This window comes from Tamandua tetradactyla, chromosome 12 (genome assembly GCF_023851605.1).
Source record: "Tamandua tetradactyla isolate mTamTet1 chromosome 12, mTamTet1.pri, whole genome shotgun sequence".
Taxonomy (NCBI): Eukaryota; Metazoa; Chordata; class Mammalia; order Pilosa; family Myrmecophagidae; genus Tamandua; species Tamandua tetradactyla.
The window spans coordinates 17004259-17030317 of record NC_135338.1 but is presented as its reverse complement, the minus strand read 5'-3'; the positions used below and the strand labels follow the sequence as shown (position 1 = coordinate 17030317).

Below are 26059 nucleotides of genomic sequence, written 5' to 3'. Positions count from 1 at the left end.
TAGTGTCCTGGGCTGTTACAGTAACTTTTTCCCTGATTGGATGCGGGACACAGGTAGATGGGGGTCAGGTCGCAACAGGGCTCGTTCCCCAGAGTGGTAAGATTACAAGGGGTCACTAGAAAAGAAGGCTCCCCTGCTCCCTCCCAAGTTTTTATAGTCTTCCCATCATCCCATCTGGTTATTGTCCATTTCCAAGGCTTATGCGGGTTGGAATTGGGTTCCCCTAGGGGAAGGAGGAGAAGGAGTCTAAACGCTGCAGCTTGCGTCTAATGTCTGGAGCTGATTGGCCGATAAAGGCCATGGCCACTGAGGCTCTTTGATCCTCTGATTGAGGGTCAAAGGGACGAACCCGCAGCTTGAGAGGATTGTCAGTCCTTTCCAGTTTCCATTGGGACTCAGAGGGCGAAGGCGCAGGTTTGAGATGAGACGCATGGATCCAGGATGCGATGCCATCGACCTTGACTGCGGTGGGGGTGGTCAAGAGTACCTGATATGGTCCTTTCCAGCGAGGTTCAAGAGTCTGTACCTGGTGGTGGCGGACATAGATGAAGTCTCCCACCTGATATTGATGCGGAGTTCTGTTATCTCCTGGCTGGAAGGAGGTGGAGAGCTGCTGCCACAGGAACTGCTGGGCTTTTTCCAAGGCTCGCAGCCTGTCAAGCAAGGGGGTATGGAGGGAACTATTAATCTCTAGAATGGAGGACTTGTCTTTGACTGGAGGTGGCGCTCCATACAAGATTTCATAAGGGGTTAGATTACACATGAGAGCAGAGGGGGTATTCCGGGCCCTGAACAGGGCATAAGGCAGGAGCATGGTCCAATCTTTCAAGCCAGTCTCTATAGCTAATTTGGTTAGGGTCTCTTTAATTGTCCTGTTCATTCTTTCTACCTGTCCTGAGCTTTGGGGTCTGTATGCGCAATGCAATTTCCAATCAATCCCCAATATCCTGGCCACACCCTGACTTACCTGGGCTACAAATGCGGGTCCGTTATCTGACCCTATTACCTTTGGTAGACTGAACCGGGGAAAAATTTTTCCATAATCTTCTTGACTACAACCTGGGCCGTTTCTCTCTTAGTTGGGTAGGCTTCAACCCATCCTGAAAAGGTGTCTATAAAAACTAGTAAGTATTTAAGTCCATATTTTGCAGGTTTAATTTCAGTAAAGTCGACTTCCCAGAACTGCCCAGGTCGAGTTCCCCTTAGTCTTTTTTTTCGTTAGGAGCTTTGGTGGGGTAGGCGTTTATGATTTGACATGCCTGACACTCTCTGGCTACGCGATCTGCCAGTTCTTTCCTTTTTGAGGCTGCCAGAGGGTACAATTCCCTCTGGTCTTGCAGGAGCTGCTGTAGTTTCCCTGTCCCCAGGTGAGTGAGCTGGTGGACCTGCTGTATGTAAGCTAGGACTTCCGACTCTCCTTGGGGTGTAACCTCAGATAGTGTCTCAGGGGGTTGCTGGTTTCCTTTGGTTATTAGGACCAAGTTTATAGGGTCCCTTAATGCTACCGCTTTTGCTTCTTTATCTGCTCGCCTATTACCCATGGTTACTGGGTCCGAGCCTCTTTGGTGGCTAGCACAGTGGACAATGGCTAGTTCTTTGTTTCAGCCCTGGCGGCCATGTTGCATGTTTCCGGCATCGCTGAGGGTGGATTTTATACATGCTATTTTAATTGTCCCCAACATTTCCTCCCTTTGTTTTTTTTTTAAAGGATGGAGGAAGAATGCTGATCCAGCATTCTTTTGGCATTAACCTTTGCTGGGGGAAGTAGAGGCCTCATCCCCCAGGTTGTTTGTGGCTCTGTTTTTCTGGGGAGAGGAATTTTTGCAGAGTGAACCTCTATGCAAGATGAGGCATACTTCTCAAGGAGCTCGAAAACGGCCTTTAATTGTTTTGGCCCTCCTTTGCAGTGCTTTGCCTTGCACCCAGCGGTACCAATCATAGCATAAGCTAGAAGCATATTTTCGAGTTGTATGCTGCTCCCGTAGGAGTGGGGATTCTTACCCGAGAGGGTGGGTAGCAGTCAGATATTTTGGTTTCATACCTTGGTTAGCGAGATGAAGCCGGTGATAATGCACTTGAATGGGCCTGCTTAGGGCAGAATTAATTTGGTCCTTAATTAGCTGTATTATTCTTTTTTCTCTTACTAATTTTTTTCTCTCTCTCTCTTTCTCTCCTTTGTTCTTTTTCCTCCTCTGTTTCTCTCTTATAAAACACTTTTTTTAGCTTCTTTGACTAAATCTCACAAGGCTAGGTCCTGCAATCCGTCTAAACGCTGCAGCTTGCGTCTAATGTCTGGAGCTGATTGGCCGATAAAGGCCATGGCCACTGAGGCTCTTTGATCCTCTGATTGAGGGTCAAAGGGAGTATACCTACGATATGCTTCCATTAGTTTTTCTAAAAAGACTGAGGGCGATTCATCCGCTCCCTGAATAACCTCTCTTACCTTGGCCAAATTGGTGGGCCGGCGTGCGGCTGCTCGGAGACCCGCTACTAGAGTCTGGCGATAGATGGACAGATGCTCCCTACCTTCAGAAGTGTTCGGGTCCCAATTAGGGTGGCGCAGGGGGAACCGATCGTCGATGACATGCTGGAGTTGGGTGGGTCTCCTGTCTTGTCCAGGAACTTGCTTCCTGGCTTCCAGTAGGATCCGATCTCGCTCCTCCATGGTGAAGAGAGTCCCCAGGAGTTGTTGACAGTCATCCCAAGTGGGCTGGTGAGAGAACATAAGGGATTCCACCAATCCAGTCAGCCTAGTGGGAGCCTCGGAAAAAGGAGGGTTATTATTTTTCCAGTTATATAAATCAGAGGAGGAAAAGGGCCAGTATTGCAGAGCGGGCATTTCTCCTCCGTGTCTATCATCCACTGGAGACCCGTACGGTCTGAGGGGGAGAGTGACCGCCACATCAGATGGGCTTTGTGCTCGTCTGCTTCGTGTAATATGTGCAGGTCCTGGTTCATCTGGGATCATCTGTTGGTGAACCTGAATGTAAGAGGGCGGAGAGAGAGAACTAGAGGAGGGAGAAGGTGAGCTAAGAGAAGGGGGTCCTGTACCGGAGCTGAAGGGTAGGGAGGAGGGGAAGAAGGACCTGTGTCGAAGAGGAGTAGATCCGATTGGGATTCTGGTAAGACTGCAGGAGGCAAAGAAGGATAGAATTTTGGAGCTTGAGAAGGACCCGGCTCCTTGATTGGAAGTACAGAGGGAGAGTCATGTTGACCAAGAGGAGTAAGAAACGGCTTTACCCATGGAGGTGGGTTTTCACACAGGTCCTGCCAAACCATGATGTAGGGCTGCTGGTCCGGGTGGCCATACAGGTCAGGGCAGAAGATGACTGACTTGACGGCCCAAATCAAGGGTAGATGAAAAGCTCCTTCAAGAGGCCATTCCACGTTAAAAGAGGGCTACTCGGCCGAGTAGAAGGTCTGCCATTTGCCTTTTTTACAATAAGAGATAGATTCTGACCTCTTTCCCTGACCTCAGACCAGTGTCTTAAGGTCAGAGAAAGTGGAGTCGACGTTCCCTGACCCATCTTTGGTAAAACAAAAACAATTCCTAACACACAAATACAGACAGACACACACAGAGCCAGCACACCATGTTTACACAGTTTCAGAGACACAGCTCAGACTGGCCTGATGACTTTGAGCGAGTCTCCCCCAGTCAGAAGGGAAACAGAATCAGAGTCGGCCCTGTAGGAAGCCTCCAGGCGTCCCCGGAGGTCCCCCAATCCCGAGGCGTCCCTCGGGAGAGTGACCTGCAACCCCTGGACACGTCTGCCAGTTGCAGTCGGGGAGTGCTCACGCGACTCTCCGACAGTCACTGCCAGTCTGACAGACTAAGCGATCGCACCTCAGACAAAAAGGCCTTACTTACCCCGAGAGAAAGAGCTGTTGGAGCCTCCCCTTACGAAGAGCCAATCTCGGTGGGACCTCCAAATGTAAGAATTCGAGAGTTTTACCACGCAAAGGAGGACTCCAAGAGACTTTCTCTCATGCAACACGCAAGGGGTTTATTTACCACACATGCATGGGGCTCACTGAGCACGCAGGAACAGAGAGCCCCGAGCCTGGGTTTTGGGAAGCTTTTTGAGGGCCAGGATAAGGGGGTGGGGTTTGAGGGTTGAACATGAGTTACAGGTTCTGCTTTATGCAGGAAGTAGATAACGAACATTTTGCAAGAAGTAGATAACAAACATTTTGCAAGAAGCAGATAACAAACATTTTTCGCGCATGAGTCATGGGAGCTGCTTCATGCAAGAAGCAGCTGTCTCGTGCAAAACTCCCTTACTCAACCTTCTCAGTTGCATTCTTAGATAAACTTCCTCCAGCAGTTACAACCTTGCATAACCAAGGCAGCAGAAAACCTTGCATAACAAAGGCAGCAGATAACCGCCCCTGGGAAGTCCCGGGTTGTTTTTCTTAGCCTGATGGGGCCCATAACTCTTTTCTTTACAATCCTTCTTTACATAAGAAAAGTTAGCTACTGTTAAGTTTTATAAAATCCTTCTTTACACTACCATTGTAGGTTTCCATTGTTTTTTTCATCTCTTCTACTGTGCCTTTCATTCCAATAAGTTCTGTGATATGTGTTTTCAGACTTTTGATTTCTTCTTTTTGTTCATTCCTTGCCTTCTTTATACCTTCCATCAATTCACTGATTTGGTTTTTGATGAGGTTTTCATTGTCTGTTCGTATGTTCTGAATTAATCATTTCAACTCCTGTATCTCATTTGAATTGCTGGTTTGTTCCTTTGACTGGGCCATAACTTCAATTTTCCTTGTGTGATTTGTTATTTTTGGCTGGCATCTAGGCATTTAATTACCTTAATCAGTTTATTCTGGAGATTGTTTTCACTTCTTTTACCTAGGGCATTCTTGCTGGATGAATTTGTTGTCTATCTCTTCTTTGACCTTCAGTTCACCTTTTTCTGGACCTCCAGCTTAGGTTTTGTTTAACAGAGGAGAAATTTTCAGTTCTTGTTTTCTCGTTTCTTGTCCTGCCTGTATGGTGCCTTTTCCCTCCCACCCTTAGGACAGTCTACTTAGGTATTTTAGACCCCAGCTGGATTTTCCCAGACCAAACTGGATTCCTGCTAGGAGGAAAGAGTCACCTGTGTTGGTTTTTCCTGAGGGTGAGACCCACCAGGTTGAACAACTTTCCTGTGAAGTCTCTGGACACTGTTTTCCCTCTCCTGCCCAGTATGTGGCGCTTGTCTGCCTGCAGGCCCCACCAGCATAAGATCATATGGTACCTTTAACTTTGGTAGACAGTCACTGCTGGGGGCATGGTGAAGACAGAGGACAGGTTGTAGGCTAGTTTTAATGGCTTCAAATTATGAAGCCCAGGGGTCTGAATTCCTTGAAGGAGGGATTCCACCAGAACTGGGCCTCACCCTTCCCCCGGGGAAGGTACCGGCTCCAGACAAGCTCTCCGAGAAGTTTGTTTCTGCCTATGCCTGGGGCAGTTGCAGCCTCAGAAGTCCTGCCACTGTATCCAAAGGCAGCTAAGCCTCCATAGAAACACAGCCACAAAAACCCGTTTCTTTTTTTTTCTTTTTCTGTCAGCCCTGCCCCGCTAGCACCAAGGCAAAAATGAGCCACCAGGTTCACCTGAACTGGGGGCCTATTTTTAGTAGTCAGAATTTGTGAATTAATTCCACACTTGAAGCTAAGTTGTGCTCAGCCCCTGCTGCCGGTAAAGTCCCTTTCCTTTCCCCTCTGGGAAGTGGCCTGTTGGGGACGGGTGCCGACTGCCTTGGTTTGGGGAACTCATGGTTCTGGGGGGCTCGCAGCCGGTCCAGCTGGTCCAGACTGGGGTACGCTGTGTATCTGGTCACTGATGTGGTCCCAGGAGCCATTCTGTACTGTTCTGGTTATTTAGTAACTGTTCTGGAGGACAAACAAGATCCCACACCTCGCTAAGCCAACATCTTGGATCCTCCTCAAGATGTTCTATTTTTAAAAAAGCGCAATGATGCTAGATTCACAAAACACAGATTCAGTTAACATTACTGAATTCAAGATACCTATTGTCATTACATATCTTATTCTGTTGACAGATACTAAAATATAAACATTATCTTCCTGAGGTTCTCAAACCTCTGGCATTAAAGAGGTCTTTACTCAACATTTTATGTCAATAAGAATTGAGAATCAGGAAAGTTACATCATATATTTTGACGTGTTTCAAAAGTTTACAAGGATGAATTTACATATGGAGGAAGAAAATGCCAAAAGTTAATATTTTCCAATGCAAAATAAGATTAAATTTAATGCCAAAGCAGGAAATACCTTTAAATGAAGCAGAACCACTGAACCTATTGGAATTTATAGCCACTTTGCAAATCTTATCTGGAATCGTGCTCATGTTAACAATATCAAGGGATTCAGGGTAACTGAGTTTCTCAGACTGGGCTCACCTCCATTCCAGTCAGGATTCAAAGTACAGACTAGCTCCTGCTCCTACAGAATGTAGTACGGAAGAGAAACTTCCATCCCATGAAGGTTCAATCACTGAAGTCATTCACAGCTCAGGTAGTGTGCTCTACATATTTGAATTTTCCATCCCAAAGTTATTTAATTGGTTTCTGAAGCCTGGCTTCAGATAGTCCATCTTTTATAAAACAAATGGTTATTGTCACCTTCAGCCAAAATCTGACATAGGGAAAGACAGACTTTGAATACAAAATCTTAGTATTCAAAGGATTACCCAGGCCAGTTACAGATTCAAGACACCTGTAAGCAGGAATCTAAAGCCTAATATTCAATCTTACATACCGTAAAGAAAGTCACTAAAAAGGGCAGCCAGGGCGAGAGGTGGGGTGGGGTGCTGCTTACCTTCACACTCAGGGAAGTCTAAGTTCTATACACTCACATCAAGAACAAGAAGTATAAACCACTATGGACATTCTTCAGGTATAGAAACAAAATTGCCTGAGAACCTGAGAATAGTTGTCACCACAGCTGATATTCACATATGCTCATGATGAGCCAGACAATCTAGGCACTTCACAAATGTGGATTTATGTAGTCACCACATCAACTTTATGAGATGGGTACTAGTTTTATCCCACTTTTGTAGATGAGGAAACTGAAGCAGAGGATCACAAAAATGGAATAGTGGAGGCAAGATTCACTTCCAGGACGTCATGGACTCAGAGTGATGGGCCTGAGAAGAGCTGGGACCTAGGATAATTTAACTCCTATGCCACAAGGCCACAAACAGAACACAATCACAAGCAAGGTATCAAGGCATGCACTGTGCTTTGTTCAGAGGGGGCACACACACGTCAGTGTAGCTACGGTAGGGGACCTGAAAGAAGCACTGTGCCCTAGAGTTACATCCTACTGCACTACCAGGCCAGGTTTATTCTGCTGGTCCCTGCTTCAGTATGAATCTCTAGCAAGAGAGTCCTCTGATCCCTCTCTTGAAAAAACCTTTAAAGAGGAAGGAAGAGCCAGGTATAAGTAGCATACTCAGCCAGAATACTTATATCTGGTTAATACCTGGGCTGCTCACCACTTTCAGTGGGACACCTATAGGGGCTGGCAACTACAATCCATGGCCCAAACCTACCCACCACTTGTGTTCATGAACGAAGTTTTACTGGACAAGCTCACTCATTTACATACTGTCCATGGTCCATGGCTGCTTTTGCATTACAACAATAGAGCTGATTAGTTGTGAAAGAGACCCTATGGCCTGAAAAGCCTAAAATATTATTCCCCATCTGGCCCATCAGAGAAAAAGTTTGCTGATCTCTGTCCTAGGAAATTCCAGAGAACAAAGAGACTGGAAAATTCTGTTGTAAAGATCAGGTGATTTCTCAGAAAGCACTGAAACACCCAACATAGAAAAAGGTATTTTAAAATAGTGCATCCATTTTTCAGTGAGAAAGAATTTCACATTATCTGGCTCTTACCCTTCATCTCCCAAGCCAAGTTCCTTCTGTCCAAGAGTACTGGGCCCCCATGTGCATTCCTTATTCACTGGGGCCCTCTTCTCCTCCTCCTCACCTTCCTCCTTAGGAATGACTGAGCTGTGCCTCCAGGTTTTGCTGCATTCACCTGGTGTCACTGTGAATTACAAAGGATGGGTGGGATCTGGAAAAAGACACACAGAGCCCTTCCCACATTAACCTCTACTCTGCCAGATCAACGCCCACATTTGGAGCTGCAGGGAAAAAGTTAGACTTCACTAAAAAAACAGCCAAAAAATGGAACTGAGATTGGACAAGTTGTCAACTTTAAATGATTTCCAAAAACTTTTAGGGGACATTAACTGGCTTTGGCCTTACTTAAAATTGACTACTGGAGATCTCAAACCTTTGTTTGACCTCCTTCAAGGAGATTCCAACCCTAACTCCCCCAGAAACATTACCCCCGAGGGGCGTGAGGCCATTAACAAAGTACAACAAGCTATTCAATCGCAGTGTGTCACTTTCATAGACTACACACAGCCATTAATTCTAGTAGTATGACGGACAGCTTTTACACCCACGGCTGTGTTCTGGCAAAAGGCACCTATTATGTGGGTTCATCTACATGCCTCTCTGGCTAAAACTATTTATCCCTACTACCAAGCAGTTGCTGATATCATTCTCTTAGGTCGAGAACAAAGTGTCAAATATTTTGGTAAAGACCCAGATACAATTATCCAACCATATACTGTGGCACAAGTTGATTGGTTTTTTCAAACTACAGACTGTTGGCCTATTGCTTGTGCTTCCTATTCAGGCCAAATAGACAATCATTACCCTAACAATAAACTTTTACAGTTTATTAGCACTCATGACTTTATATTTCCACTTAAAACATCTTTGCAGCCACTTGAAAATACCCTCTTAATCTTTACTGATGGGTCCTCATCAGGGATCACTGCTTATGTTGACACATTATTCAATTTCAGACACACTGCAGTTCTGCTCAAACAACAGAATTACAAGCAGTCATAGCGGTGTTTTCAGCATATCCAAACCAACCTTTTAATCTTTACACAGATAGTGCCTATATTGCTCAATCTATACCACTGTTAGAAACTGCAGCTCAAATAAAAAATGCTTCACAAACGGCTCATTGGTTCATGCAGCTGCAATCGCTCATTCAGAAAAGAACCCAACAATTTTTCATTGGCCACCTTAGAGCTCACACTAATCTCTCTGGGCCACTGTCCTTGGGAAATCAGTTAGCTGACCAAGCCACACGTGTCACATGCTGTGCAAACATTGTCCTCAGCAACCAATTACTTGACTTAATCGCAAAGGCTATAGAAGCTCATAAGCTGCATCATCTCAATGCTCGCACCTTAAGATTAATGTTGCATATCACCAGAGAGCAAGCTCGCCAAATAGTTAAACAGTGCCCAGGCTGCGTTACACATCTACCTACACTGCATTTAGGGGTTAACCCCCGAGGCTTAGTGCCCAATGCACTATGGCAAATGGATGTAATGCACATCTCAGAATTTGGCAATCTTAAATATGTGCATGTTAGCATAAACACCTTTAGTGGATTTATATTTGCTACGCCCCAGACTGGTGAAGCAGGAAAACATATTATTGCACACATGTTGGCAGCCATGGCTGCGCTAGGGACCCCACAGCATATAAAAACTGGTAACAGTCCTGGATACACAGGTCAAATGTTTAAAAATTTTTGCCAACAACTGCAAATCAAACATACCACAGGCATACCGTATAACCCACAAGGACAAGGAATAGTAGAACGAGCAAATTTATCTTTAAAAAACACCATTGAAAAAATTAAAAAGGGGGAGTGGTACCCCACTAAAAGATCACCCAGAAACCTAATATCACATTCTCTTTTAATTTTAAATTTTTTGACTTTGGATCAGGATGGACGTTCTGCTGCAGAATGATTCTGGCACACAGAATCGAAAAAACAATTTGCCACAGTCCTCTGGAAAGACCCATTAGATAATATGTGGCATGGACCAGATCCGGTCTTAATATGGGGCTGAGGATTGGTCTGCATATATTCAAAAGAATTAGATTCAGCTAGATGGTTACCAGAACGATTAATAAAACAAATAGATAATAATAATCTGTCCAGGGCAGAAAAATAGCCCTGAGAAAAACATCTTTTCTCTCTTTCTTCCAGCACATCAGCAATTCCTGTTATAGCCCACCTGGAGACAGCTAGCCTACACACGACTAGAAGTCAGAAGAAGCCTTATTCACTGGTAAAACCCACCCACTGGTAGCACATGAATTACTGGCTCTTACTGATTGGTCTCCTAGCCCTGCTGTTTGCAGCCGGACTGGCGACCGTTGCCCCTAAGGATTGGAATCCCTTAGAAAGAATTTTAATAGCAGTAGCATATTTGTGCTCAGTAGGGTGCATTGTAATGTTAGCTTGTCTCCCTCCTTAAAGAAGCGGGCCAACAACATTGATTAAAAATGACTTCACCAAGAATACTGCCCTCTATACTTGCCATCTTATGCTTGCTCCTAAAATATACTTTTGGTGGCATGGATGACCCAGAGGCCATCCGAAAGCTGATAAACAAGATCCATAAAAATGCTTGCGATTGCGTAGAAACAGTTGGGCAACCCCCCTTGGTGGGAACATACTCGTTGCAGCGTAATTGTGGGGAGAAGGTAGCCTATCTATTAACTGGCCACGCCTCCGAGGTAGGGAATAATCAAAGATGGGTTTGTTTGAAGCCCCCTGACCTAGAATTCCCCATTAATGGGGTATTACCGAAGTGTAATTGTACCACAATATATCCCTCTATTAATGCCCAATGCTATATGGCGTATTCACAGTGCATAGACAAAAGTAATAGCAAAACTTACTACTTTACTAAATTGGCTCGCACAGATTTAATGTTTAAGCCGCCTGAAGGCATAGGCAGCTCTAAGCTCCGACTAAGCAACTGTGGCGGCAGTGACGCCAAAATAGGGAAGGAGGTGTGCTGGCCACCTACACCTCCAATACACATGTCAGACGAAGGAGGTCCACAAGATCAGGCCAGAGAGCTCGTAGTCAAGAAAAAATTACAAATAATGATTGATCACTTGTATCCTCAGCTCCATTATCACCCACTAGCTAAAATAAAAATCCAAGATATAAATCTAGACCCCCAAATGTTTGACATTTTAACTGCCACTTGGAAGTTACTTAATATCTCCAACCCAGATTTGGCTTCTGATTGCTGGCTTTGCCTACGGATGGGAGGCCCCCTGCCCCTTGCCTTGCCACCACGCAATAATACCTATGGCAACCTCTCTAGCTCTTGCAGTATCTCCATACCTTTCCAAGTGCTGCCTAAGTTTGAGAACAGCACTCTTTGCTTCTCCTCACCATCCTCTAATGATAGTAATAAGATAGATCTCAGCGTGCTCTCTATCGGTTGTCAGGAGACAATCAATATCTCTGATCCCCTCTGTCCCACTAACGGCACTGTATTCATATGCGGCGGTAACCTTGCTTATACTACACTCCCACAAAACTGGACTGGGTTGTGTGTCTTAGGTATACTCCTTCCTAACATCAATGTCATCAGAGGGGAGAAGCCAGTACCTATCCCCAGACTAGACCTTATTGCTGGCTGCCACAAAAGGGCCGTGCAGATGCTTCCCCTCCTAGCTACGATAGGTATTCTTGGAGCTTTAGGTACTGGATCTGCTGGTTTAGGGATTTCTATCACGCAATATACTAAATTATCCAAACAATTAATTGAGGATGTGCAAGCTTTATCAAGCACTATTCAGGACGTTCAAGACCAGTTAGACTCCCTTGCCGAGGTAGTCCTACAAAATCGAAGACGGCTAGATTTATTAACTGCAGAACATGGGGAATATGCTTGGCTTTACAGGAATGCTACTGCTTCTATACCAATAAATCAGGCATCGTCAGAGACAAAATTAAGAAACTGCAAGAAGACTTGGTAAAAAGAAGAAAAGAACTGGCTGAAAATCCTCTGTGGAGCGGGTTTAATGGACTATTGCCTTATTTTCTCCCACTTCTAGGACCCTTGATTGGCTTACTAATACTAATTTCACTAGGACCTATCCTTTTCAATAAATTGATGGCTTTCTTGAGACAACAAATTGATGCCATAAAAATGCAGCCCCTTCAGGTCCACTATCATAGACTGGCCACGGCAGATTGCGATGGTAATGAATACCTATAAAAAACACTCCATCTGTGCATTCCAGAGTGCTGGACTGGGTAGCCAATGACGGGCAACTGGACACCTTAGTCTGAGCAATCTACCACCTAAGCCAGAGGCCTGGCCCTATGCTGCCCTAAGCCTCCATGACAGGTAAGGTTTCAGGTTGCCTACTTTGTGGCGTCCCGACCTAAGACAGGCACAGTCCCCTTGGGATAGGCCGTTGTGCAGTCTCCACCCTTTTTTGAAAATAATAAAAAAGAGGGACCTGTGGGAAACTGCTTATGGCACTGGTAGTGTGCCGGCTATCTTGTGGTCTGACGCCACCTTATGTATTATCTCAAGTTAAGTTCCTTCTTCTCTCACTTCTGCTCTGCTGATTCCCTGAAATCGGCTGATGAGCCTTGGCTAATCTGCCTTTCCCAACTGTCTTTCCCAGCTTGGCCTCTGCGGTTAAGTTGCTTAACCGCAGAATAACGCCCAACCTCTGCTAACACCCGATACAAGTCACTTCCCCTTTCTTGCTGTATAATTACCCCGGATTCGCCCTCAATAAACGAGACTTGATCAGAATCCTGTCTTGTCTCCATTCTCTGTGTCTCTTGTCCCCCCAATTCTCATTGGCCACTGACCAGAGGGAAGGCTGATGTGGTTGCCATTCTTGAGCTTCAGCCGGCTCTTCCTGAACTTGCCCATGCGTTTTTTCAGTCGGGGCTTCTCCTGGCACAGCTGGTGGAGGATGATGTTAAGCTCCCACTCCAGGATGTCAATCTCCCACTCAGCCAGCTCCTGCTCCCTGCACCGCAGCAGCTCTTCCAGGTTCTTCTGCTGGAGTGCAGCCCAAGTCAGCTCCTCCTCCCAGGTGCGGAGCTCCTGCAGGACAGGTGGGAACCATGAGAGAGAAGCAGGACACTGAGTGCACAGCAGTTAGGGGGGTAAGGCCAGAGACCCCAGAGGGCAAGTGCTCATGGCAACCTGAGGGACTGGCCAGGCCCTGCAGAACTTGTACTTGTAGGTGTCCCATGCTCCAAGTCTCCAGTGGGGAGAGGAGGCTGGTAGTTAACTGATCAATGAGCCCCTAACCACCATGGATGGTGGGGAAAGGAAGGCATAACATAGGCATACTGAGGATGCAGCCTGAGTAGCTAAAGCCACAGGCCAACCCCTAGAGAGGGAAGCTGCGAGCTCCCAGCTACTCTTTGAACCTTGTTTAAAATTGTCTGTGGCTGAAAACTATAGTCATGTATTTGAACTCCGCAGTCTAAGTTCTATTTTATTTTTTTTCATTTTATAAAGGATTAAAAAAAAAGACAAACAGAACTAAGTTAATGTGATTTAACTTTAAATATGCCCATTGCAAATGAATCACCCTCAAGGCATCACCTAACATTCAAATAAAAACAAATATATTTTTAGGATGACTGTTCAAGAAGTATGTCAGGCATGCCATCTAAATCTTTCTTTATTTGATGAATAAGTCCACTGAGGCACGTGGTTTTAACTCTCATCTGGTTCAAAAGGATAATAATTTGCTCTGGAAAGTTCTTGAGAGCACAGCAAGAAGAGAGAACATTCCCTGAAGTCTTTGCCAAAACCAAACTTGCCTGCTGTTCTGCCACACACCCCTGAAATGAACTTTTAGTGAACATGTAAGATGTCATCCCAGAGCAGGCTGTGCCTCTGCAGCAATTCAAGACAGCCAGAGAATCTCAAAAAATGCAGACAGAGAACTCTCTTTTCCTTCTCAGAAGGAGAGCAGGAGACAGAAACCTGGAGGAGTAGAAGTGGGACAAAAATCCCATTTCGATTCCCATATCCTGAGCCAAGAATGGTCCTTTCCATTCTGCTCTGAGAATTAGGGTGGAAGCATACAGGTGGGCAGAACCTCTTTCAAGTTTCTCCTTTATCCTTCTGCATTAATTTATAAATGAACACAACACTGGTTCTCAGGAAGAAAGTGGGGGGTATGGAATCAGGAAACAGGAGAGAAAAGAGGAAAAAGAACAAAGGATGTGTAAAAAGTTTAAAACCTAGAAAAAATTAGAAAATTCAAAAATCACATATAGTTATCTGCTCCGACCACAATGGAATGAAGCTAGAAACCAGTAACAGAGGGAGAAATGGAAAACTCACAAATATGTGGAAATTAAACAACCTAATGTTAAACACCAATGGGTCTAAGAAGAAATCACGGAAAAATGAGGAAACATCTGGAGGTAAATGAAAATGAAAATACAACATACCAAAACTAAGGGACATGGCAAAGGCAGTGCTGAGAGGGCAGTTTATAGTTTTACTCACATTAAAAAAAGGAGGAAAATCCCAAATCGGAGACCTAACCTCAAAACTGGATAATCAAGAAAAAAAATAACTAAACCCAAAGTAAGCAGAAAGAAAGAAAAAAAAGAGGAGAGCAGAGATAAAGAAACAGAGAATAGAAAAACAGAGAATCAACAAAACCAAACACTGGTTCTTTGAGGAGAGCAATGAAATTGACAAACCTTTAGCTAGACTGAGAAAGAAAAAGTCAGAGACAAATTACTGAAATCAGAAATGAAAAGGGGAACATTACTACCAACCCCACAGAAATAAAAAAGACTACTGTGGACAACTGTACACCTAGAAATTAGATAACTTAGATGAAGAAGACAAATCCCTAGACACCTACAAACTTCCCTCACTGACTTGAGGAGAAGAAGCATAAGGTCTCAGCAAATCAGTAACTAGTGGGAAAGCAAGTGTGCCTTTACTTCCTTGGCTGGCCAAGCAAGCACCATGCAGTGGGTTGAAGTCAACAACAGGAATTCATTAATTCTTGGATTTGAGGCTAAAAGAAAGTCCAAATCAAGGCATCATCACAGTGATGCTTTCTTCCCAAAGACTGGTGCTCTGGGCTGGATGTTGGTGGCCCTTGGTCCTGGGCCCTGTGTCACCTGGCAGTGCACGAGGTAGCCTCTCTCTTCTATTCCAGGTTCCGGTGACCTTCAGCTGCTTGCTTCCTCGGGCTTTCTCTTTCTTCATCTGAATTTCATTCTGCTTATAAAGGACTCCAGTAAGAGGATTAAGACTCATACTGATCAAAGTGGGCCACACTCAAACCAAAATAATCTCATAAAAAGGACCTACTTACAACGAGTTCATAGATTAACAGATTCAAAATTTTAAGAATATGATTTTCTGGGTTAGATACAGCTCCAAGCCACCACAATCAGTAATCAAAAACCTCCCAACAAAGAAACCCAGGAGTAGATGGTTTCATAGTTGAATTTAAACAAATATCCAGGCAAAATATCATTAATACTACTCAAATGCTTCCAAAAACACTAAGTCATTCTATGAGACCAACATCACCCTCACACCAAAGCTAAAGCCTGATAAACGTATCAAAAGAAAAGAAAATTACAATTCCATATCCTTATAAATATATGCAAAAATTCACAACAAATTACTTGCAAATTGAATCCAACAGCACATGAAAAGAATTATACACTGTGATCAGGTGGGTTTTATCCCAGGTATGCAAGGGTGGTTTTACATAAGAAAATCAATTAGCATAATATACCACATTAGTAATACAAAGGGGAAAAATCAAATGATCATCTCGATTAATGCAGAAAAAGCATCTGACAAAATACAGCATCCTTTCTTGATAAAATCACTTAGAAAAAGAGGAATAGAAAGAAATGTCCTGAACATAATAAAGGGCATATATGAAAAACCCACAAGGAACATCATACTCACTAGTGAAAACAAAGCTACAAGAACTAAGTAGCGAATTCAGCAAAGTGGAAAGGTACACAGTCAACACCCCAAAATTAGTAGTGTTTCTCTACTAATTTTATGAATGAATGTCCAGTAATGAAAACTGGAAGAAAAAAATCTTGTTCATAATAGCAACAAAAGTAATCAAATATCTAGTAATAAATCTAACCAAGGATGTAAAGGACTTATACACAAAAAAACTATAAAACATTAAGAAATCAATGAAGACCTAAATAAATGGAAGGACATATGATGTTCACAGTTTAAAAGACTAAATATATTGTTAAGATGTCAATTCTACCCAAAGTCATCTGCAGAGTCAACACACTTCCAATCAAAATTACAACTGCCTTATTTGAAGAAATGGAAAAGCCAATCATCAAATTAATATGGAAGGGTAAAGGGCTCTGAACAGTCAAAGCCATGTTGGAAAAGAAGAACAAAGTTGGAGGACTCACATTTCCTGATCTTAAAATTAATACAAAGTCACAACAATCAAACAGCATGGTACTGACACAAGGACAGACACAGAAACCAATGGTCTCAAACTGAGAGCTTGGAAATCATCCTTATATCTACAGTCAATGGATTTTTGACAAGGATGCCAGGTCCACTCAACTGGACTTCAACAAACAGTGTTGGGAAAACTGGATGCCCATATGCAAAAAAAGAAAAGGAGGGCCCCTACCTCACATCATATGCAAAAATCAACTAAAAAATGGGTCAAAGACCTTAAAATAAAAGCTAGACCTTCCTGAAGAAAACATAAAGAAGCATCTTCATGGTCTTGTATTAGAAAAAAAGAAATTCTAAAATTCAACAACAAAAAGACATACAACCCAATTAAAGAATGGGCAAATGACTGGTTGGAATAGTGTCCGTCACTGACGAATGAATAAACAAAATGTGATCTACACTTATGATGGAATATTATTCAGCTGTAAGAAGGAATAAAGACCTGATGCATGCGACAACATGAATGAACCCTGAGGACATTATGCTGAGTGAAATGAGCCAGGCACAAAAGGACAAAGAGTGTATGATATCACTAAAATGAAATCATTAGAATAAGCAAATTCCTAGAGTCAGAAACTAGACTACAGGTTACCAGGGACCAGGGTGGGGATAAGGAAGGGGAACATAATGCTTAATTGCTACAGAGTTTCTGTTTGGGGTGACTGAGAATTTTTGGAAATGGATAGTGGTGACGGTAGCACAGCTTTGTGAATGTCATTAACATCACTGAAATATATATTTGAATGTGGTTCAAAGGAGAAATTTTAGGTTCCTAGAATAAAAATTTAGAAAATAAAGAGAAAGGACTGTAGCACATTAAAAAACAATGAACCCTAATTACAAAAGTCTTCTCTCATCAATTGTAACAAATATACTACACCAATGCAAGGTGCTATGAAAATGGTGATATATGGAAACTCTGTATTTTATGCATTATTTTCTGTAAACCTATAATTTATCTTAATAAATAAAGAAAAAGTAAAGAAACAAATCCATACATTGACAGGAAAATGTGACCCAGTCATACAAAAGTCCCAGCCTGACACCCCTGAAGGTCAGCACAGCCATATGCAATAAACAGTTAAAGCAACCGAAAAAGAGATCAGTCCTCAATGAGAGTTAAAAACAAAGCTGTTCTAGTTTGCTAGCTGACAGAATGCAACACACCAGAGACAGATTGGCTTTTAATAAAAGGGGATTTATTTTGTTGGTTTTTCAGAGGAAAGACAGCTAACTTTCCACTGAGGTTCTTTCTTACGTGGAAGGCACAAGATGGTCTCTGCTGGTCTTCTCTCCAGGCCCCTGGGTTCCAACAACTTTCCCAGGGGTGACTTCTTTCTGCATCTCCAAAGGCCTAGACTGAGCTGCTAGTGCTGAGATGAGGAATGCTGAGCTGCTAGGCTTTGCTACATTGTGTTCTCTCATTTAAGTACCAGCCAATTAAGTCAAACATCACTCATTGTAGCAGACACGCCTCCTAGCCGACTGCAGATGTAATTAGCAACAGACGAGATTCAGGTTACCATTGGTTTGTGTCCGCAGCAACAAAACTAGGTATGCTCACCTGACCAAGTTGACAACTGAATCTAACTAACACAAAAGCCAATCTGGCTAGGTCTAAGGTAAATCAGAATACAAGGTAAAAGATATGTATGTATTCTAGACCTTCAGCTAACATATGAGACAAAAGACAGAGTTTATAATGTCTAGAACCTAAATTGTCTGTGACACATAGTCTGAATCAACCTGTCTGGAAAGCTCATTTAATCACTCCAAACTCCTGGAGTCCAGAATGGAAATAAGTCCCTGTAATTCTGTGTAGTTTACTATAATACTAGGATACATCTCAGACTGTGGTGGGCTGATAATCAGAGTACTAGTCGAGTCCTTTAAGGGTCCAAATGGGGAAAAAATACCTACATATATATGTATATATATGTGTACTGTTTAGAAAGAATACACCCTCTGTCCTTTTTCACTATGTCTGTCATCAAATTCACCCCATTGCCCTGATTTTTTTTATTGCTAAGCAAATTAAATTTTAACTCAAGACACTATTTAAAAAGAAAAAGAGGTAAAACAGATATTAATAAATGAGATAAATCTATGAACTGCTTCTTTAAAGAGATAACTAGACAAATCATGTTAATAAAAATGAGGCTCATTAAAATAAAATAAGATGAGGAGTGAATACAAAAATGAATATAAGTATAATAATAAGTGCGATATACTAAGTATAATAATATAAGTATAATGCAATTAAGCATTGTTGGTATGAAATTAAATATAAGCACTCAAGAATACAATGGAGAGATGAATTTATTTCTCCCTGAAGACAGCATCTTCCATCAGGAAAGCATCGACAGGGAAGCAGAGGCAATTTTCCAACAAGTGAAGGACAGAGCCCAGGGATGAGCAAACCTGTGGGACACCCGGAAGCAGCGCGGCGAGAGCATGGAGGCCTGCCAGAGGACACCTGCCAGCTGCCAGTGCAGACCTGCCACCACCCCGGGGACATGCCCCAGGACCCAGGAGCCCTGTGGAAAAAGCACTGTGCTTTTCGCCTGTGAGAGTGGAAGTGCGATTTTCAGGACGTCGCCACAAGTTCCCTCATTTGAAGTTACCCCGATCACTCCTTCTAATTCCCCACCAGGCCTTTCTTTTACTGAACATACACAGTGAGGGATAACACAAGAACCCGAGTTTCTGCAAAAGAGCCCCTACTCTAAGGGACCCTTGTGAACTGATGCAAACCAACACAGACTTGATTGTCCGTCAAGCTTGTTCTACTTTAATTTAATTACTTCATTCCTACTAAATGTAAAGAGAATTGAGGGGAAAAAAAGAAAGAAATACAAGCCTCTAATCTCAATTAAATGGACGATATTTTGGATCACAAAACTAATTCAAGAAGCTGGAAAAGCTAAAGGATTAATAAGCATGAATGCATGGATGGAACTGAATATATTTTAAGAATTGTATACAAGAAAGAAGTAGGCTTTAAAAGTTTATGAATACTCTCAAAAATTCAGGAAACAGATAATTATTAATTTCTCCTTCTGTTTTGGAAACAACAAAAAAGAGGTGAAGGAAGGAAGGGAGGGGAGGAAGGGGACATAAAGGTTACTCAATTTATTATATGAAGGAAGCATATCCGATACCAAAATTGACAGTAACGAAAAAAAGTTATATTCAGAGGTAAAAGTCCTCAAAAATATAAACAGAGGTCCAGATTCCAGACTCCCACAGTGCCTGCCCCTCCTGGATCCTCCCAGCCACCGCCCACTGCCCAGTTCCAGCTGTCCCCTGCATCTGGGGGTCAGGAATAGCAGCACCCCATCCCCAGGTGCTAACACCTGCAACTGCTTTACATCTCTACAGTAACAAGTTACCATGTCATGGAAGTACAGTTAGGGGAACTACTTAACTTGCCCTAACAGAAGAAAAGATGTCTGCATTTATTCATTCTCTTGTCCTTATTCTTTCCTTCGGGCCCTAGCTCACTCTGCTCCTGGCAGAGATCCAAGCGATCTCTGGACACCTGAGAAGCTGGTATACGGCTACACCAGACTCCTCAAACGTCCCTTCCTATGCTCAGGTCAGAATTTCTTAGTTACTGCTCACAATTTCATGCCAGGAAGTTATCCATCTTTTACACTTTCTCAGGGGCATCAAATTATAACTACCATTCCTGTGGACATTCAGAGAATAATTTTTTCTTTTGAAATTTTGTCTATGTACCTATTTCTCAACCTGGAACCTCCAGGCTGCTGGTCATTTCCTTTGTGGACGATGATAAGGTCAAGGGTAGAGGAACCTCAGGAGGTCTGGGTACTGGGGTGGGGCTGGGGATTGGGGGAAGGGGCCGCCCACCAAGGCTCCCCTCCCATCGATGCCTGTGCACGGCTCCTTAGCCAGCTTCCAGAGAAAAGCATTTAGCCAAGATGATGTAACTACACAGAAACTCTGATGTTAGCTCTAATTTGTTCCAATATTATGACTGATTTTGTTTAATATGTGCAGTGAATTAATTTAGAACCTTTGGGGAAACGATATTTGGCCAAGTCCTTTTACACTGGCTAACCAAGTCTGTGTCCAGTCCCTGTATCCCTGTATATAAACACTGAGCAGATTATAAGCCTTATATGCAAAACACAACATTTCAGTAATAGTCCAAGTCTATGTTACTCACAAACTAAGAGTATAATGGGCTAACTGAATTTTTGTTTCCACATTAATTGATTTATGTTACTGAGAACATCGGAGGCTAGGGCAGCAGGCACTTCCTGCAGCACCTTTCGACACCAAGTTTCCCACTACCGGACTGGTTTCTGGATATATTACTCAATTTTTCAAACAGCTTTTTCCTTAAGGTCATTTTAGACATTAGTGCTCCACTGATAATTATGCTAGAATGACATTCTGATCATTAATGAATACCATATATTATACTTCATAACCACTACTTTAGAATGCACTCATGCTTATTTTATTCTCTAAATCATCAAATGAAGCAGTGACATATAAACTATAAATTGGATTGTTAGAATCAAGAAAAAATACATATCTTTAGAAATACATCGATTTTGACAAGGCTTAGCTATTCCGGTGTTTAACATACTCCTGGTGGGGGGAGGGGGCAGAATTTTTCTTGACCCCTGGGAATAAATAACATTTATGTAAAAGTGTTTTATAACCAATAAAGAGCTATACAATTAAGAAAGAGAATCATTACATAATACTATTAGGTCCTAAATTAAGGATGCCTACACAAATAATTTATTTCCCAGTCTTTAAAATGCTTCAAGTATTATTCTTTAAAAACTGTCATTCAAAACTTTAAATGTTGAGAATCCTGGCTATGCTAACTCAGGGTGATGAAAAAGACTGGTGGGTAAGTGGAACTGGGAGGAACTCGGGGTGCCTGCAGGTGGCCTGGGGAATTCCTGGCAGGAACTCCCTGACAGCAGCCACATGCCAATCAAGAAGGGCACTTGGGGCATGTTTTCCCTCACCATCAAGGTAGGCTCAGGACTGCTTCTGTTTCAGTCTGCTGGTTGGTTTTAGCCTATTTTATCTTCCTGTGGGCATAAAACTTCTTTGGTGCACTAATGTGCTCCCTAACAGCTCCCACACCCACCAAGTGTCAGAACGCAGGGCTGGGAGCTGGTGGAGCTGATGGGACGCCACACCGTGCAGTCTGGGGTGCACTGCTGCACTCCCTGACAGCTCCCTGCCCTCAGCTGGTGGACAGCCACACTCTGAGCTGCCCACAGTGTGAGCAGATTTGACCTAACAGTCAGTATCCCTGGCTCTAAGGAGGCTCCTTGTTCAATCAGTTCACTGCGGACACTGCTTAGGTCAATTCTCTGGCTCAGTCACTGTGGTATTGCAAGTTACAAAATCACTACTTAAAGAAAACCAATACTTTTAAAAACGAGACCCCCACCCCCACCAATGAGAGTTCTTCCTGCTATAACCTGTCCTAAGTGCTTTACATGCACTTATTTTATGCATATTAACTTTACCGTGTGCCCCCTGGGGTTTGGTAAGATGAAGAATGTCCATCTTACAGGTGACCGCTCTGGAGTGGCTGCACTGTAGCCAAGGGCCTGCCTCCAGCCCGGCCCTCCAAGCCATTGACTCCTGGGGTGGAGAAAGGTCTTGTGGGCCTGGCTGCAGGCCAAGGAGGACACTCACCAGTTAGTGTTACCTTCCACTTAAATGCATGCTACAGAAAGGGAAGTGCGCATCTACTGAGAACAAACGCCTTCCGGGGATCTAGGGAGCTACCTGTCCAGGGCCCTAGTGAGCCCCTGAGCAGCCGTGACAGGCTGGCACACAAAGGTGTGCAACAATTACCTCCGTTCATTTTCACAGGTAAGATGAAGACCACAGCCCTCGGAGAGAAAAGAGTCTGTAGGTGGGGAGTGGGGAGCCAGCACACAAGGCCATGAGGTAACTCGTCCAAGGTCAGTGCTAATCCAAAACCTGAGGCTCCATTTTTTTCTTAAACATAGTGAAGGTGAAATCATATCAAAACATCCATACTACAAAGAGGTCCTACCCAATGGGAGAAAATGCTTGGAAACCACATACCCAATGAGAGTTTAGTATCCAGAATATATAAAGAAATCCTACAACATTAAAAAAACAAACAGCCTAATTAAAAAATGGACAAAATGCTCAAATAGACAGAGGATACATACAAATGTCGAAAAAGCACATGAGAAGATGCTCAACATCACCAGCTATTAGGGAAATGCAAATGAAAACCACAATTAGGTATCATTTCACACCCACGAGAATGGCTACCATGAAAAATCAGAGAACTTAAGTGTTGGGGAGAATGTGGAGAAATAGGAAAATTCATTTATTGCTGACGGGAATGTAAAAAAATGGTGCTACTGCTGTAGAAGACAGTTGGGCAGTGGCTCAGAAGCTAAATACAGAATGATCCTATGATCTGGCAATCCCACTTCTTGGTATATACCAAGTACATACATCAATACTGGTATATACATCAATCAGAAGAACTGAAAACAGAGACTCAAACTGATATTTTCACACCAATGTTCACAGTGACATTATTCCCAACTGCCAAAAGATAGAAGCAACCCAAGTGTCCATCAACTGATGACTGGATAAATAAAATACGGTACATGCATGTGATGGAATACTACCCAACCATAAGAGGGAATGAAGTCCTGATGTGCAGACCCACACGGATGAACCTTGAGGACTTACTGTCTAGTGCAAGAAGCCAGGCACAAGAGGACAAACATTGTACAATCTCACTGATACGAACTAATTATAATAAGAAACTCAAAGATCTCCAATCCAGATTGGAGAGTACCAGGTGACTGTACAGAATTTCCACTTAGCTTGACTGTAATGGCTTGGAAACAGATGGCGATGATGGCAGCACATTATTGTGCATGTAATTAACAGCACTCCATATACAGGTGAATGTGGTTAAAACGGGAAACTTGAGGCCACATATGCTACTAGAGTAACGATTAAAAGTATAGGACTGTATAACACAGAAAGCCCAATTGTAGACAATGGACTACAGCTAAGAGTACAAGAATGCTGTTTGATTCATGAACTATAACAAATATACGACACTAATACAAGGTGTTAATAATAGGGTGGTAATACTGGAAACATACACCTAATACAAACTATGGAGGATAGTTAATAGTACTATTTTGGTAATTTTTCATCAATTATTAACAAAGGCAATTAAAGTATTTAAAAAATGAGCACAATTACAAAATAAATACTATCATCCATTGCAATAAATGTTCCACATCAATACAAGGGGTTGGTCGTGGGGTGGTTGGTGTCCAGTAACCCTGTAATTTTAGGCATGATCGGTCTGTAAAACCCCAACTTCTCTAACAAAAATTTTAAAGAAAGAGAGAGACAGAGGAGGGGCAGGGAAGAGAGAGTGATGGGAGAACAGGAGTGTAGGGGACTAAGACAAAGAATGGCAGCTGGAGAAGACAAGTGGTGGAGAGGGGTTTTGTTCTGCTTTAAGACAAGAAAAGGGGGTATTGCTGGAGGGAGGCCCAACTGTTGGAGACAAAACTCCCGGAAGACTGCACATTTCTGCACAGCAGGGGTCCCCCAAGCAAAGGCATTTACAGCAATTTAAAAATGTTTCTAGAGCAGACATTCCACAACATCCACAGAGAGACCAGCAGTGAAGATAAAGACCGTCCTGCTTCTCCCCAGAATTTGCTAATATTCTAAAATGAAGATAAGGTTCTCCCTCTCCTGAGGTCACTAGATCATCTACTTAAAATCAGAGTTCCCCAATTTGGGGTTCCTCTACTGTGAGGGGTCCCCCTGTACCTGCAGGCACCATCTGGGGCTCACCACACTATGCTGGGGTGCTGCACCTGCTTTGAGTAACAACATGTCTCTGTCTAACTCAGAGTTCTCGTGCATGCATGTGTGTGTGTGTGTGTGTGTGTGTGTACATGTGCATGCAGATGTGTGTACATGTGCACACGTGTAAAACTTTGGCAAACTAATTCAATTGTTAATTTGTAAGTAAGGTAATATCGCAGATCCTTGGTAGTTTCTGACTTAACCCATTTAAAACAAACAAGAACACAATCAAAAATGGTGAAATAAGTTGTTTCTGCAAACAATTAGCGTGAATGAAAGAAAGGAGTGCTGATCTTGATCTACACTGCATCTGACTTGCAGAGGTGGAAAGTTTCTTGCAGTGCACAAAAGGTTGACAAATTCAGAGAAGGAGCTGGAGTGAAACTCTGCAGTTGTAACTCCAATATATAGTCTTTGAATAAAAATATAAATGAATAAATAGGTAAAGAAATCATTTTTAAAAATCAGGAACTGAGACGCTTCAGGGCTCCGTTCCCCCAACAGAAGCTTTGAGCAACTAGCAAGAAGTGCAGAAAGACCTTTCTCCAGAAAACAGCTAAAAGACTGTGGTCACAGGATGAGCACTGAATCGAGAAGTCTACTTCAAACCAGGGGCTCTGGTGGTGGACTGGCCAGCCCCTCGACCCCTCTCCTCTGGTCCTGGCTCCACAGGAGCAGAGAGACCACGGCATGCACTCTGGGAGAATGTACGTCTATCTGATGGTGGTCTGTGGGACTGGCCGTCTGTCCCAGAACCTGCTCACCCAACTCTCTTACAGGATGCTGCAGGAAAGCAGTAAAGTGCTGCCTGTGGCAGGGGACTGTTGCTGTAGGACACAGACAGCAGGGCCCAGGACTGCTGGGAACTCTTTCCTAGGACAAAGGGGGCATTCGTGTCCCTGTAAACAGGGGACTTTCTAGCGCCATGTGTGCATGCAAGCCTGCGACTCATGCGCAGAAAGGACCAGGGAGGCCCTACAACTTGGCCTGGAGCTATATTCTAAACTCAGCATGAGGATAAGCCCTGAAGGACAGCACTCACAGGTCAACATGCAAGGCTGGGGAATGTGTTACCTGTTTTTCCTTTTTTTTTTTCCGGGTTCACTACAGGCAATCAAGGAAAGCTCTGCCGTAACATTTGATGGGTACAAACTTAAGGAACAGAGATAATATTCAAAGAAATAAAGGCTGAAAACTTTGCAAATTTAACAAAAGACACGAATATGCATCTGCAAAATACTCAATGAATTCCAAACAGGATAAACCCAAACAGACCCATGGCACGACATATTAAAATTAAATTGTGAAATGTCATACACAAAGTCAGAACTGTGAATGCCACAAGAGAGAAGCAACATGTCACATACAAGGGAGCCTCAAAAGATTGTGTTGATTTCTCATTGGAAGTCATGGAGGCAAGGAGGCAGTGGAATGATATATTAAAGGGCAGAAAGCAAAAAATCAGCAAGCAAGAATTCTTTACCTCATAAAACCATCTTTCAAAAATGAGGGTGACATAAAGAATACCTAGGGTTTTATATGAGATTCTAAAAGGTTCCATGCACTAGGATTACTTTCAGAAACCTACAACCTCCAGATGGGTCCCTAGGCCAGATAAGTCCTAAACTGCAGAGGAGCCAGCCTCTTCAGAGCATCAACTAGTTCCTTCCCTGTACCCTGTATTATCCACAGCCACTTCCAACATGAAAACGTTTCAGTGGGCATAGTCCAAATACCCCTAAAGACTGG

General features: G+C 43.2%; 1 protein-coding gene across 3 annotated transcripts in view; it reads right to left on the bottom strand.

The window, feature by feature from the left end:
• The window catches only part of LOC143651837 (mitogen-activated protein kinase kinase kinase 9-like), a 103588-nt gene that overhangs the window by 58095 nt on the left and 19434 nt on the right, over positions 1-26059 (bottom strand). Inside the window, exons 5-6 of one of the 3 annotated variants that reach the window (XM_077122662.1) lie at positions 12766-13006; positions 350-2710 (exon numbers count right to left, since the gene is read on the bottom strand). In XM_077122662.1, coding sequence (XP_076978777.1) covers positions 2697-2710; positions 12766-13006 — 255 coding nt within the window. In that variant the 3' untranslated portion in view covers positions 350-2696. Of the gene's footprint in view, positions 1-349; positions 2711-12765; positions 13007-26059 lie in introns of those variants that run through there. The other 2 variants (XM_077122661.1, XM_077122660.1) reach the window with 2 other exon arrangements.